At 61.5% G+C, this 14,090-nt stretch overlaps 1 protein-coding gene across 1 annotated transcript in view; it reads right to left on the bottom strand.

The window, feature by feature from the left end:
- NOTCH1 (notch receptor 1) overlaps positions 1-14,090 on the bottom strand; it is a 44,892-nt gene that overhangs the window by 19,369 nt on the left and 11,433 nt on the right. The window contains 7 exon segments of the mRNA XM_052814881.1: positions 365-550; positions 671-826; positions 970-1,203; positions 1,379-1,501; positions 4,807-5,145; positions 5,512-5,686; positions 5,688-5,784. Of these exon segments, the coding sequence (XP_052670841.1) occupies positions 365-550; positions 671-826; positions 970-1,203; positions 1,379-1,501; positions 4,807-5,145; positions 5,512-5,686; positions 5,688-5,784 (1,310 nt within the window).

Genomic DNA, 14,090 nt, shown 5'->3' on the forward strand with positions numbered 1-14,090 from the left:
GTCCCCCCTGTCTTTATAAAGGCAGCTCAGGAGCTGTGCTACAGGTAGTAGGACCTGATGCACAGGCTGCTCCGTGGTTGTCTACCCCGGATCTCCCCGCCCTTGGCTTGATCCAAGCCAGCAAGGTCGGCAAGAGGACGAGTCCAGAGCAGGGCTGATGGTGCCCAACTCTCACCTCCTGTCCCCCCACTGCTGCAGGAGACCGTGCGATCTTTACCAGGCTCTTTCTTTTCAGTGCTGTCCCCAGGCACACGAGCCTCCCACGGCTCCTGACCCAAACTGACACCGAGCTGAAGCTCAGGGGCACCCGGAGCCCTCCCGTCACCCAGCACCAGGGCAGGGGTCCGCAGGGCTGCCCACCCACCAGGCATGCAGATGCACTGGAACTCCCCAATCTGGTCCAGGCAGGTGGCATCATTCTGGCAGGGGTTGGAGAGGCACTCGTTGACGTCAATCTCGCAGCGAGGGCCCGAGTAGCCCTGCAGACACTGGCACTGGAAGGACCCCTGGGTGTTGATGCATTTCCCCGCATGCTCGCAAGGGTTGGCTCCTGCAACACACAAGCGTGGCTCACAGGACACGATCCCGGCTGCACGCAAGCTCCCGGCTGCACCGGCGCTTTGCCCAGCTGCTCCTCTGCCACCCGCACGAGCTCAGCCCCAGCGCTCACCCAGCGAGCACTCGTCCACGTCCTGGTTGCAGGCTGGCCCCATGTACCCCGAAGGACACGTGCAGATGGCTTTGCCGTTGACAGGGTTGGTGTCGCAGTTGGAGCCCTCGTTGCAGGGGTTGCTGATGCAGGCGTCATCGAGGTGGCACAGCAAACCTGGGCAGCAAAAGGCAGGTGCACGTCAAGGGCGATGGGCGCGTAAGTCATCACGCACCAAGACCTCAGCTAGGAGCCAGGGGACATGCAGGGAGCTGCCACCCCGCACTGCGAGCGGGGGGCAAGATGGGACAGGACCTCACCTGTGCGGCCGTGGGGGCACTCGCAGTAGAAGGAGGCTACCCGGTCGTGGCAGGTGGCCCCGTGGAAGCAGGCGGCCATGGCGCAGTCATCGATGTTCTCGCTGCAGTCCTCGCCCGTCCAGCCGTTGACGCAGACGCAGTTGTAGCCGCCGTGGTTGTTGTGACAGGTGCCCCCATTCTGGCAGGCGTTGGGCATCAGCTGGCACTCGTCCACGTCCTCGGTGCAGTACTGACCTGCCAGGGGACAAGGGCACCTGCATGAGGCTGGCGCTGCCCAGCTCCCGCAGGCTCCACGAGCATCGCTGCAAAGCAGGACGGCTCTCCCCACCCGGTCCCCAGCATGTCCCGGGGAAGGATCCATCCTCCCAGCCCAGCCCCGTGCCACCCCTGCTGTCGGCAGCGGCGTTACCTGTCCACTCGGGTGGGCACTGGCAGTTGTAGGTGTTGACGCCGTCCACGCAGGTGCCACCATTCTTGCAGTTGTTGCCTGGACAGTCATTGATGTTCTCCTCACAGTTCTGGCCCGTAAACCCTGCGCAGAGGTGACATCTGCCATGATGCCAACTGACCAACCGGCCGTGCCACCGCCTCAGCCCCTCGCCGATGGCAGGTTGCTTGTTATCGGGTGCCGAGCGTGCACCAGCTGCTCCCAGCCCAGCCGCCCAGTTTCATCCCCAGCCCCGTCCCGCCTCTGCCGGGGTTTGGTTCTGCCGCGCAGGTTTCCCTGCCAGGGCACCATCGCCGGAGCCTGGTGGCGGCTTCCTCCACGCAGGGCAGACGGGACGTCCCCGGCGTGGGGCTCACCTGCTAAAGCCCCCGGCTCTGGAGACGCTCGCCCCGAGCGTCGGAGGATCCGGCTCCACGGCAAGCCAGGATGAACCGGGGCTGCTCCCACAAAGGCTTGCGGCACCCGGTGCTGACTCACCGGCTTTTAATTTCACATGTAAAGAGCCTCAGCAGCAGCGCTTTCCCCGGAGGGGGATCCAAGTCCCTGGCAGGGGGAACCACCGCCCCACGCCGCGCTGCGCTAATCCCAGCCCACCTCTCGCGCCGTGAGCCCGGCTGCTCGGGTTTATCTTATCGCCTCCACCTAATAGCGCGGCACGCATGGAAACCGCGCCGCCCCTGGCCTCTCCCTGCGGCATCTGCAGCAGAAATCAAACGGCCCAGCCCTTCTACGGGCATCTGCCAAGCCACCCCATCCTCCTCTAACAGCCCCTTGGGTTAAGAGCTGCATTTACTCTAAGACCCCAAAGCCCCCGACCCAGCCGCCGTCAGGCGTCAGCCTTCCCAGCCCGCCCAGGCGCTCGGGGTCGGGATGGCAATGCCAGCCCGCGGCAGCTCCCCGCGGTGCCGGCGTGCACCTGCAGCTCCCCCAAACTCCCCAAGGCATTCTGCAGGTCCAGACCAGGCTGCTCCCCCGCCCAGGCAGCTCACTACGTCACCTCTGCCTCCATGGGAAGGGACTGGGTACCCAGGTTCATCGTCTGTGGGACCCCAGACCCTGGCCCAACTGGGGGTTTTCCCCTCTCTCCCTCTCCAAAAGACCATGTTTTCCTCTCCCCCATAGCCTCAGCCCCATCACAAGAGGAGCAGCAACAGCTATTTACGATTGCTGGTAGGAGTCCAAAGAAGATAACTTTGATTTGTGCCTCATTTTTAAGCAGCTGGGCTGAGACTGAACAGCAATAACTGGCAATGTCCTAGATACCAGGATTAACTCATTTTGAACCATCCGAATGAGTAATTAGTACTGCAATTACTTCAAACTCAGGGTTACATTCTACAGCGATGGCATGATAAAACAGCCGAGATTAGTTTAACTTGAAGAAACCCGGTACGGCCAGGCCTCTCCAGGAATGAAAAGCGGACATTGTTTCAGGTCTGCTGCGCTGCATACCAGCGTATCAATCACCCTCTTATCATGAGAAACAGCCCCCGGTCCCTCCTGCCTCCGCCCGAAGCCGATGCAGCTCCTGCAGCGAGCCATGCGGGATGGCGGAGCTGCCGAGGGACCCCCTTGTCCCCCCCCCCGGAGCAGGGGCCGTGCCGTGCCACCCCGCGGGAGGTGAACCAGCTCGTGCAGCATGCAAATCTTCTGGAAGCAGCCCACGAAGCCGCAGCTGGGTGTGAAAGCACCGATCCCCCCTCCGCAGCAGGGATGCTCCCCCAAGGCCATACCTCACCCCGACGTGCCCGACGCTTGGGCTGCTCTGGGGAAAGTGCCTCGTCAGCAGAACGGCAGGGCAGGGCCAGCGCTGCTCCTCCTGCCCCCTCCACCTGCCCGTCCCTGTGGCAATGCTGTTCTGCCCTGCCAGGGCTCAGAGCTGCTCCCGTGGAGCATCGCCCCTGGGAGCTCCCAGCCGCACCGGCTCATCCCAGAAGGAAAGGCTTCCTTCCCCGGCGCTGCTCGCCCGGTCAGCCCCAACGCCTCGCTGCCCCTAAGGACAGCAGCTTTGCTCCAGCCTGGAGGAGCAGGCATGGAGGGGATGCAGGAGATCCTGCAGGGCCCTGTGTATTTTGGATGGTTAACGAGTCTCCTGAGTTATTGCAGCCAGAAGCTTTGGGAAGGGGATTGAACCTCTGAGCCTGTGTCAGAGATCAAGGCGAGATTCCCCCATCCTGCCCCACAGGGATCGTGCATCTTCCCTGGGCTGGCAGCAGGTTGCGGGTACGTCTGTGCTGGCTGGGAGATCCCATCCCCACCCCGATGCCACGTCCCCAGCGGCGGGGGGGCAGGAGCTACGGCGGAGGGAGGCTGGAGCTCCCTGCGGTAATGCCCAGGGTGCAGAGCAGAGAAGCCGCCTACCCCTCGTCCTGCCCCAGTCCCTGCGGGGCTACGGGCGACCAGAGGAGATGAAAGCAATCCCACGAGAGACTTCTCAGGCAGCTTAGCACTGCCCACAGCTTCCTTCCAAGGAAGAGGCTGGATGCTTCCCCTCCGCGTCTGCCACAGCCGGCCAGCGTGGCTGGCTCAGGTCAGAAACAGCACTCGCCCTCTGGCAAACACAGCCTGGTCTGCCCTGGGTGCAGCATGGTTCTGGGCTGTACTGGCCACCCGCTGGCAGGAAACCCCATTATTTCATTTCTTCAGCCGGCGCGGGGATGGGGGGAAGCGTGGGGCCACGCTCGTCCCCTTCCGCTCCCTGCCCCGACCGCGCTGCAGACCACTGCTCGATGGCAGAAGCGAAAGGGCTTGCCGGGGTCAGGGGGGCCCTTTCACAGCCGCTTTTCTTTCCTCTGGCATGTAGGGTGCCAAGCTCCCTTGCAGGGTGCTGAGCTCCTGTATAGGGCGCTGATCTCCTGTAGAAGGTGCTGAGGTCCTGGGACAGCCCCTGCCAGGCCCCCTCCTGCAAGAGCCCTTCATTTCAGAAGCTCTAGTTCAGCTCAGCTGCTCCGGCACTTGCCGGAGGGAGCAGCAGTGAGCACGGAGAGGGTCTCCCTTTCCCAACTCTGTTCGCACTCGGAAACTTTCCAAAATAGCTATTCCGGGCTAATTATTCCATTCTGGAAGTGGATTAAGCTAAAGCGGAAAAAGGCACTCTTATTCTGGAATATGAGCATCCGCACAGGGGCCTCTGCTGAAACACTTCTTTGGAAGAGCTATTCTGGTGAATCACCAAGTATAAAAAGCCCCCAGATGACCTCTCCTCTTCAGACATCGTTGCCCAACGTCTTCCCAAACGCATGCAGCACAGCGAGCCCACAGCCGCTCGTTTTTGTCCCTCCCAGAGCCATAACTCGGGGGAAGATCGGGCACTGCTTGTTTAGGGGGGGGCCCAAGGGGCTGCAAGAGGGTCCTCTATCCCCGTCCCCTGCCTCGGAGGCAGCCCCTACCTGGCAGGCACGTGCAGTCATAGGTGGTGTCTCCGATCTGGCGGCACGTCCCTCCGTTCTGGCAGGGCGAGGGGTTGCAGGGCACGTAGAGATGCTCGCAGTTCTGCCCGGTGTACGCCGGCTTGCAGGAGCACTGGTAGGTGCCCACCTCGTTGGTGCAGCTCCCGCCGTTCTTGCAGACGGGCGGCGAGATGTTGCACTCGTTCACGTCCTGCTTGCAGTTGGCCCCGTGGAAGCCGGCGGTGCACCGGCAGATGTAGTGGGCTTCGAAGGGGACGCACTGGCCCCCGTTGGCGCAGGGGTTGGAGGCGCAGGGGTCGGCCTGCTGGCAGGTTTTGCCTGGGGAGGGCAGGGAAGGAGGATGAGGATGCAAACTGGTGGGAGCTATCTTTGCACTGGGGTGCAGAGCCGGCTCTGGGACTGCGTTCACAGGGCTTGCAACTAATTCCCCCCCACCTCTACCCCCCGTAAAACCCTTACCCGTGCAGGAGGCTTGCAGCTCGCTCAGCCAGAGACCCTCCCAAGCCCCGACTCGGGTTCGCAGACCGTCCCCCCCCCACCTTTCCCCCAGCACCGGAGGAAGCCGAAATCAGAGGCAGCGCCCTTCTCCATCCATGGGAGTTTTCCAGGAGCAACCCGTCACACACAAGCTGTCCCTCTCCCCCCCGAGCCGGGTCACCGTGTCCCCACACCGCGCGGCATCACCGCCTCACCTGACCACCCCCGGCGGGCAGCGGCACTTGTACTCGCTGAGCGTCAGCAGGTCGCAGGTACCCCCGTTGCGGCAGGGGTTGCTGAGGCAGACGTTGTCGCGGGGTGTCAGGCAGAGCTCGTCGGTGAAGCCCAGGCGGCAGACGCAGGTGTAGTCCACGGTGCTGCCCGCGCACCACCGGGATGCAGGTGCCGGCGTTTTTGCAAGGGGAGCTCAGGCAGGGGTTGGGCAGCTGGCACCGCTCGCCCACGTAGGCACCGCTACACCTGGCAGGGGCGAGACACGCCGTCAGCGTCAGCAGGATCGGTCCCGAGGGGCTGGGGGACACCCGGCTGCCCCAGGGACCAGCTCCGGGAACACCTCCCCGGGCCTGACCCCGCTCCGCATCCCGGCACGTCGGGTTTGGCAATTGCAAGGCTCTGCCCTGGCCGCGCCGGGCTGAGAAGAGGAAGATGAAAGAGGCGCCGGGAACAAAGGCGTCCCCCATCGAGGGGCCTGCACCGACTTGCAAAACCGCAGCCTTCGGCGCTGACGTCTGAGATGCTTCTCATCGCAATGTGCTTTTTTTGCCCCCCCCCCCCCCGCCTTGCTGAAGAGGAAACCAAGGCACAAGGGGGGACGTGGTGGAGCCAGGATGGGGACCCCCATACCCGCACCCACCCCAGGGCACCCACAGACCCCAAGGAAGAGGAAAACCCGCAGTGGCCCGTCGGGCCGCAAGCAGCACGGGGATAGCCCTGTGCCCCTGCCCGTCCCGGGGTCCCTGCTCCACCAGGGAGATTTTCATCCTCCCTCCATCCTAAGAAATCACTCAAACACGATGAAACACAGGCTCAGCATCGGCTGGTAGCAGGTGGGACACATTTCTGCTCCTTGCAGCCAGCTGAGATCTTCCCCAAAGACAAACCCTGTGGAAGGAGGGACGAGTGGCCCCGGCTGCCGCGTCCCTCTCCATGGGGGCCCTGAGAAAAGGTCCCCCGACGCGGCCACCGGCTCAACCATCTGTCACCGTTGGTCGACAGGGCTGGAGCAACTGCCTGCTGCAGGACCGGGGCAGGCGACAGGGACATGCCGCAAGGGCAAATCCCGCCGGCTATCCCAGCGAGGCTGGCACAGGACCCTGCAGAGCGGGAAGCTTCCCCCTGGGAAAGGGAGGACAGAGCAAAGCTGTGCACACAGAGACCGAGGGCACCTGACAGCAAACGAAGATCCCGGAGACGAGGCCCTTCAGCACCTCCCCAGCGCAAACCCTCCCACACGGCATCTCTTCTATCAAGTCTGCAACATGAGATGCCACGTGTTTTGTCCCCAACCAGCTCTGCTCACATTACACTGCTTCCAAAGGGGGATTTTCTGCCCTGGCTGGGCTGCACCGAGCAGCCGTCGCGAGTAGCATCCATGGGAGAAGCGAGACGACGCTGGCACGCTGCTGTCCCACACCATGATGGCAATGCCACCGCAGCAGAGCGGGGCACGCCGGCTGCTATGAGAAGCCTTGACAGCAGAAATAAATCTGGGGGCGGTTGCACGCATTGCTGCGAGCTTGGGGTAAGGCAACCACCGCTGGAGGTGACGGCTGGGGAAGACGACAGCACCCAGGCACTGGGGGACTGTGGTCCCCGCTGTGCTTTGGCAGGTCGGGGCTCAGGGCACCCGCCACGTGCTCGCACCCGTTGCCACCTGAGCTGGCGGGACCTTGCGTCCCCGAGCCTCACGCATGGCCTCCAAGGCTCCCGCAGCAGGCAGCCCCCCTGGGATGAGCGAGAAGGGTCCTGGGGAACGCTGCAGCCCCACGGCTGCGGAGCAGAACACTCACCTGCAAACCCCACCAGCCTGCAAACCCCAAAACAAGAACATGGGGCTTCTCTGGTGAAGCGCAGCCAGCAAACCCCCACCCTCAGCCGGCCCCAACCCGGAGCCACCGTGCTTTGCCGCGCCGTGCCGGCAGCAGGACCACGTTTCAGTCCCGCTTCCCCTCTCCTCTTCTCCTCCTTTTTTTTTTTTTTTTTAACCCAATTCTGATTTCATTGTTGGGGATTGTGTGAGAATTTGTCAGGATTCGGAGACATTTTGAGTTAATGAGACGGCATTATCCAGGCCAAATGAAAAAGAAAATGTGTATAATAATAAATCAGGGCATCTGCTCGGCACACAAAGGGCGGCGGGGAGCAGGTGTGCATCCTAATGAGGCAGAGCAGCTGCCGGCGCCCGCAGCCGATGCCCGGCTCGCCGGCGGCTCTGAGCCCGGGGCGCCGCGGCCGTGGGGCGACGGCGCTTCTGGGTGGCTGCGCCGTGGCCCCGTGCGGGGGAATGCGAGGGCTGGGGCCGTGGCCCGCCTGAGAGAGGCCATTGTGCGGGGCCCGGCGGCCGGCACAGGCACGCCGCCGGCAAACCGCTCAAGTGTGCAGTCATCTGTTAAAAGCACCGCTCTCCCCCGCCTCCCCGCACCACACACGCTTTTTTTCTTAAAACAATCCTCTGGGCTTTCGCGGCGGCTGGCCGACAGGGAAGCGTCATGAGATTCTCCAATGGGAGAAAAAGGCGGAAAAAAAAAAAAAAAAAAAGAAGGAATAAGAAAAAAAAAAAAAAAAGGATGCTGGACAAAGAGCCCCAGGGGCAGCGCGGGAACCGTCGAGCGCGCGGGGAACCGTCGAGCGCGCGGGAACCGCCACGGCGCGGGCTTTGGCTTGCGGCGGTGCCGCCGTGGCAGCCGGGACCGAGAGGCGATGCTCTGCATCCCGGGTTGAGCCGGGTGGCCGGGAGGGGGGCTGTCTCTGGGATTGGGGTTCCTGCACTGCGGGGCTTAAATGAGGCCGGGGCGAGGGGCGCAGAGCTGCAAGCCCTCCCACCCAATTAGTTTTCGGACCGTTTCCAATTTCAGTACAGGCAAGTGGTGGTTTGAGCTCACGGATGGGAAGCCAGAGCAGAGCCCAGCCTGAGCCGGGGCATGGTTATTAGCCAGGAGGTTAATTAGTGATTGGAGGAACTCCCTTGGGCCGCAGGGGAGCCCCTGCCTGAAGGCACAGGGGGCTGGGGGCTGCCCCATGCCCGGCTGGGCTGCCCCGGTGCTTTCCAGGCTTTTGCTTCAGGAAACCTCTCAAATTTCAGGGAGTTTGTAGATGTTTTTTTAAATGGCTTTCTATTTGTTTGTTTTAAGAGCTGGTTTATGGACGTAATCAGCTCAAGGAGTGAGGAGGGTGCGGCAGCCACTGAGGAAGGGCTCAGCACGGGTCTGCCCCAGCCAGAAAGGGCTGAGCCGAGCGATGGGCACACGTGGGCAGGCGGAACCGGGGTACGCTCAGGCATCACATTTCTTCTCCCTGCAAGGAGGGTATTTCCAGCCATTGAGAAGTGCTGGTGAAGTAACTCTTCAGAAAAAAAGCGATACGACACAGGCACTCTTAAAATCCAGTAGTCACCACCATAACCCACGGAGGAGTTTGCATCACGCAGAGCGGGGCTGTGCGGCACAGACCCACTGCGGATGCCCGGCCATTCCCGAATCACAGCCACAAGGGACGGGGACAGCCCTCGCGTACCCACTGCACACACCGCGCCAGCTCCCAGCTCGAGGAGCCCTCCCAAACTCCTTCCACGGTTTCAAAGTCATCTCAATTTCTTTTCAAGGTTTCAGAGCAAAAGGTCTCTGACGGCAGGGGTATCACTATCACGATAGTGATATTGCTGCTCAGCAAGAGCACGAAACAAGGACGCTGGACGCTCCTCTGCTCACATATGGCAGCGCCCGGGACATGCCCACGGGCAGCCTCGCACCCGACAGCTTCGACACCGCTCCTGCATCATCTGTAGACGCTTCTGCACAGAAACGATGCTATTCCTGCCCATGTTTGCAAGAGCAAGTCTGAGACGAGGCAGGGAAGAGCACAGCTGCGGACCGAAGCCACGGGATGAATTTTGCTGTTTCCTCCCCACGTGGGTCCCAGAGCTCACTCACAGCCAGAGACTCTGGAGCTGCATTCAAAAGCCCAACGACCACAATGGCTTTAGAGTCCCGGCTGCAGAGGAAAGCCTGGAGACAAGCCTCACTTGCAAAGCAAGAGATCAAAAACCAGGTGAAGAATAAGGCCAGCCCAAGACGTAGTTATTTTTCAGCTCTCCCAGGTCTGGAAAGGCTGGATTCAGCGGAGCCAGGTTCAGCTCCCAGCCGTGCTGCAACCTCATCATGCATCCACCTACTTCTCCAGGGGCTAAAAACCTCTCCTAAAGCTCAGCCCAGGGAGCTAAGCTTTATTTTCTGTGGAAAACATACCGGCGGGTGGTGGCGTCAGGGCTCCCAGGTGGGCAGACGTGGAGGATGCGACGTCCCTGCGGGCTCAGCCAGGTGAAGATCACCCTGTGGTTTTTCCTTTGGCACTTCCCAAGCGAGGGCTACCCAAACCAAACCCCAAGCAGCTTATGGAAATCAGCATAAGAGACATTAAAGCTATGCTTTAATTATAGATATATGTGTTGGCAGAGGACAGGGCGGGTGCTCCAGGATCAAAACAGCTCAGAAGTGCCATCAGAAACCAGCTTCGAGGTGGTGAAAGGTGGCCAAGCTCCCCGGGGTCCTGTGGAGCCTCCGTGAAATCCCTGGAGAGGCCGGTATGGCCATGCTCCCAGTCCCACGCGTGACGCACACCCCATTCCCAAGCCAGGCAGGAACGGCTAAAAATACCCGTGTCTCTCCCTCCCCTGAGCACGCAGCTGAGAAACGTTTCCTTTGAGTCATTAACCTGCTGAAGAGGCATCAAACGCTTCAGCCGCGACCCACCCCACCGTTTTAGACGGTGACAGAGGGTGACGGCATCCTGACCCCGGTGATGGCCAAGCCCTGCTCCAATGCACGATGCTCCCTCTCCCAGCACAAAGGAGCAAGTCAGGGCGGACAATCTCACAATCTTCCCTTCTAGGATATTTTCTACGTGACCTAACCAAGGGACTGGGGCTGTCACCGAAGCACCAGGCAGGACAGGGGACAGCGATGCAGCGGCTGGTCCCCATCCCTGCAGATGGGGATGCTGCATGTGGTCCTTGCAGGTGTGAACGCACTGATTTACACCCCCCTGAGCGTCTGGGGCTGCCGTCCATCCTGGTGGCTTTTTGTTTCGGGGGGTCAGGCAGAGGCTGGGGGCTGGATTCCCACGACACCAGGCTGCGGCGCGTCTTCCCCCTCCACGCCAGCCCCGAGCGAGCACCCGCTCCTGGAGCACAAACTGCTGCGAAGGGGGAGGCGCAACTAATAATGCACCGCGCTCCCAACCCATAAATCTCCGCCACGATTCACGGGTGATGTGAAGGGTGATGGAGAAGGCCTTGTCCAAGGTCAGACAGCGAGTCCTAGGGGACAGCCTGGGAACGGGAACAGCGGCCCCAAATTCCCACCCCGCTCCCAGCGCCAAGCCCAGGCCAAATCTGGATCTGCTCAGCGTGGGCACGTGCATTTGTTGTGTCTGCTGCACATCCTTAACGAGTTACAAACAACGCTGCAGTTATTTCAGCAAGGCTCCAGAAAAGCTCGGCAGATCATATAATCAAAAGCATGAATGAGCCGCAGAAATATCAGAGAGCCAACAAGCTCTGCTGCCTGCTGCCACGCCGCTATCCCAGCTTTGCATTACACATGCGCTTGCCCGGGCGCCGTGGCTTCCAGCACCCCCTCGCTCCACGAGCAGCATCGGCAGAGTTGGGGGGCCCATCCCGGCCCCCCATCAGCCCGTGGCTCCCGCGCCGAGTGCTCTGTGCGTGCGGCTCCGCGCGTGCGCTGCCGGCCCTTTGTTCGCTCCCTCCCCGCTTGCAGCGTGCAAGGCTTTTCCTCCAACCCACCAGCAACAGGTTTTGTCCCTCCGCAGCAATGCGGGCACTGAAAGCATCCCGAGGCAGATGTTTCTGCGACCTCTGACCCAAGACTAATGTTTTCCTTTCTGTGCTAAGCTGCCATCTGCCACAGCCAGCACAGATGACACCCAGGCGCTCCTGCAGCCCACCCCACCCCGGCACGGCTCCCGCATGGCGGCACGGGGGCTTTGTTCAAATTTGGGATGCGTCAGCCCTGCAAAAGCGCAGCCCGGGGGCCGGGGGGGGTGTTTCAGAGGTGCTGGGTACATGGGGGATGCCCTGGATGCGGGGGGCTCAGCCTGCATCGCCCCGCAGCTGAGAACGGCTGCGCTCACACCACCCACTGCTCTCCTGCCCAGCCCCAGGGCAGTCCTCCCAAGGGCTGAAAGCGTGGCAGGGCTGGAAGTAAAACCCACCTCGGGCTTAAAACGCACAAAATAAACTAACAAGCAAAATGAAAACCAGGTGTAAGCTGGAGCACGGCCACCAGACGTGCACGGGCTGTCCCCCATCCCCATCCCATGGAGGGACAGGTCCAGGGGGCAGCCCCACGCTGCAGGAGGGGACGGGGGGGCTGGCGGGGAGCCCCATCCCAGCCACTAGCCCCACGTCCAGGCTGCCTCTTATCTGCGCTATCACGTAACCTCTTCCTCACCCTCATCTGCTGGAAGCATAAACGGCCGTGGTTGTTTTCCCCAAGGTATGAGCACCGTGGGAAAGCTGAGGAGGAGAGGCTCGGTTCTTTATTCAAGCCCCGTTTTGGGGGTACTTGAGACTAATGGGGCCAGGAGAGTCCCCGCTGCCTCTGGGGCAACAGCGAACCCAGGCACTGGGTGCGGGGTCTCCCCCGCCGGGGGGAGCAGCCCCCACCCCAACACCCATCCCCAGGCGCAGGCTGGGCCGTGGGGGATGCCGCTCTCTGCTCCGCGGTATCCGTGGCCCGGAGCAGCCATCCCAGACGAGCCGCCCTCCCTGTGCCCCAGAGTCCCCGGCAGAGCCACTCCAGCACAGAGGTGGTTCAGAAACCACGACTGTGACCTTGCGTGGTGCAGAGGGTCCCCACCGAGGGACCATCACACCCGCAGAGACCTCTGCACCAGCAAACGTGCTGCGTGACCCAGCGGACGCCTGTGCCAGCGTGGTCCGGACCCCGTGGAGCAAAGCAAGTGACCAAACGTGAGCAGGACACTTGCATTTCACGTGTTTGCTGGCAACGGCTGAGGGAAGGAGAAATAACCAGCAGGAGAGTCTCCCTTAGCTGCGCACAGGACCACAGCCACTGCACGCTGCTCCCAGCTGCGGAGCGGTGACACGACCCTACCCCATCGTCCCCACACCTCTCGGGGTAACCGTCATCCTTGGGCTTACGAACAGGAACCACAACTGCCTCCTTTCACGCCTTCCCCTGCGCAACCCCAGCAGCTGCAGACCCTGGGCGTTAAGCTTGCTTTCCATCAGGCATCCACGCACAGGAGTCACTTTTCCAGTCGTGCCAGTGCTTCCCACCTGGCACAGCCTGGAAGCAACACCCCAGCTTTCTCCAGAAGTTACACCCTTCCCCGTAAGACGTTTGCCCGGTGCCAGCCTGGGGGACCCTGATCTCCCCCAGCTCCAATCCAACCAGCGAAAGGGCTGGTGCTCTGGGATATGTCTCCGTGTCACTGAGAGAAGGGATCTGCTTCTTACTCCATCTCCCTATTCCATCTTTTTTCCATTGCCTCCCCACGACCGCCTCCCATGTTCCTGCACGGAGCATCATCAGGGACCACAGGTGAGTACAACTGTCTACGGCATGGCTTCCCAGCAGCATCAGCCCGCCTCGGAAACACCCCACCGCGCACGGGAGCACACTCCGGAGCCAGAGGAAGGCAGACAGGCCTGGAAAATGGTCCCACTGGGAAAGCAGAGCTCAGCACCCTGTGCTCTGGTCCCATCTCCTGCTCAGTTCCTGCCCCGGCATCGCCACCCTGCTCGGGGTGGCACGGTATCCCTGGAGCCGGCAGAAAGAAGATGGGTGCAGGGAAATGAGGAACACTTTTGGATGCTGCCCCGACCTCCCTGGGGCATGTGGGGCCGTGGATGCTCTCTCCTGCCCTGGCAGCCAGGGGCTGGCAGGGGCTGCTTGAGCCCCCTCCCAGCAGTGGGCACAGCCGGGCTCACCGCGCCTCACCTGCAGCTTCGCTCTGTGGCTTCTGGCACACGCGTCCGTTAAGAAACCAAAGGCTTCGCCACGGCTCGCAGGAGAGCCAAGGCAGAGCCGCCCAGCTCCCCCTCATCCACATGGGGCATCCCGACCGGGCGATACACCCCAAAGCTCCCGCCGGCCCTGCCGCGCTCCCCCGGCGCCGGCATGGCCCCACCAACACCTCCGGCAGCCGTGACGCGGCTCCCAGCACCAAAAACCAGCACTAGACCAAACCGGTGGTTTTTTATGAAGTCCCATCCAGGCCCTGCTTTATTAAACACTCTGGGACACCAGCCTGGGAAAAAAACAGAGTTTCACACAGGGAGGGTGGTTGGCAAAGCAGCAGGTTACTTCGAGTGACATCAGGTTAATAAAGCAAGAGCAGATCTCCAGTCTTGTTTAATTAAAAAAAGCAAACTGCAATCCAAAGTCTTTGATGTGTTTTTTTTGTTCCATTTCATTTTTGACCTAGCCCAAGCCATCTAATTGAGATTTTAAGACCCAGACTTTCATCTGGAGAGAAACTAGAGGAATTCCCAAAGCTGGATA

This window comes from Harpia harpyja, chromosome 19 (genome assembly GCF_026419915.1).
Source record: "Harpia harpyja isolate bHarHar1 chromosome 19, bHarHar1 primary haplotype, whole genome shotgun sequence".
In the NCBI taxonomy this organism is placed as follows: Eukaryota; Metazoa; Chordata; class Aves; order Accipitriformes; family Accipitridae; genus Harpia; species Harpia harpyja.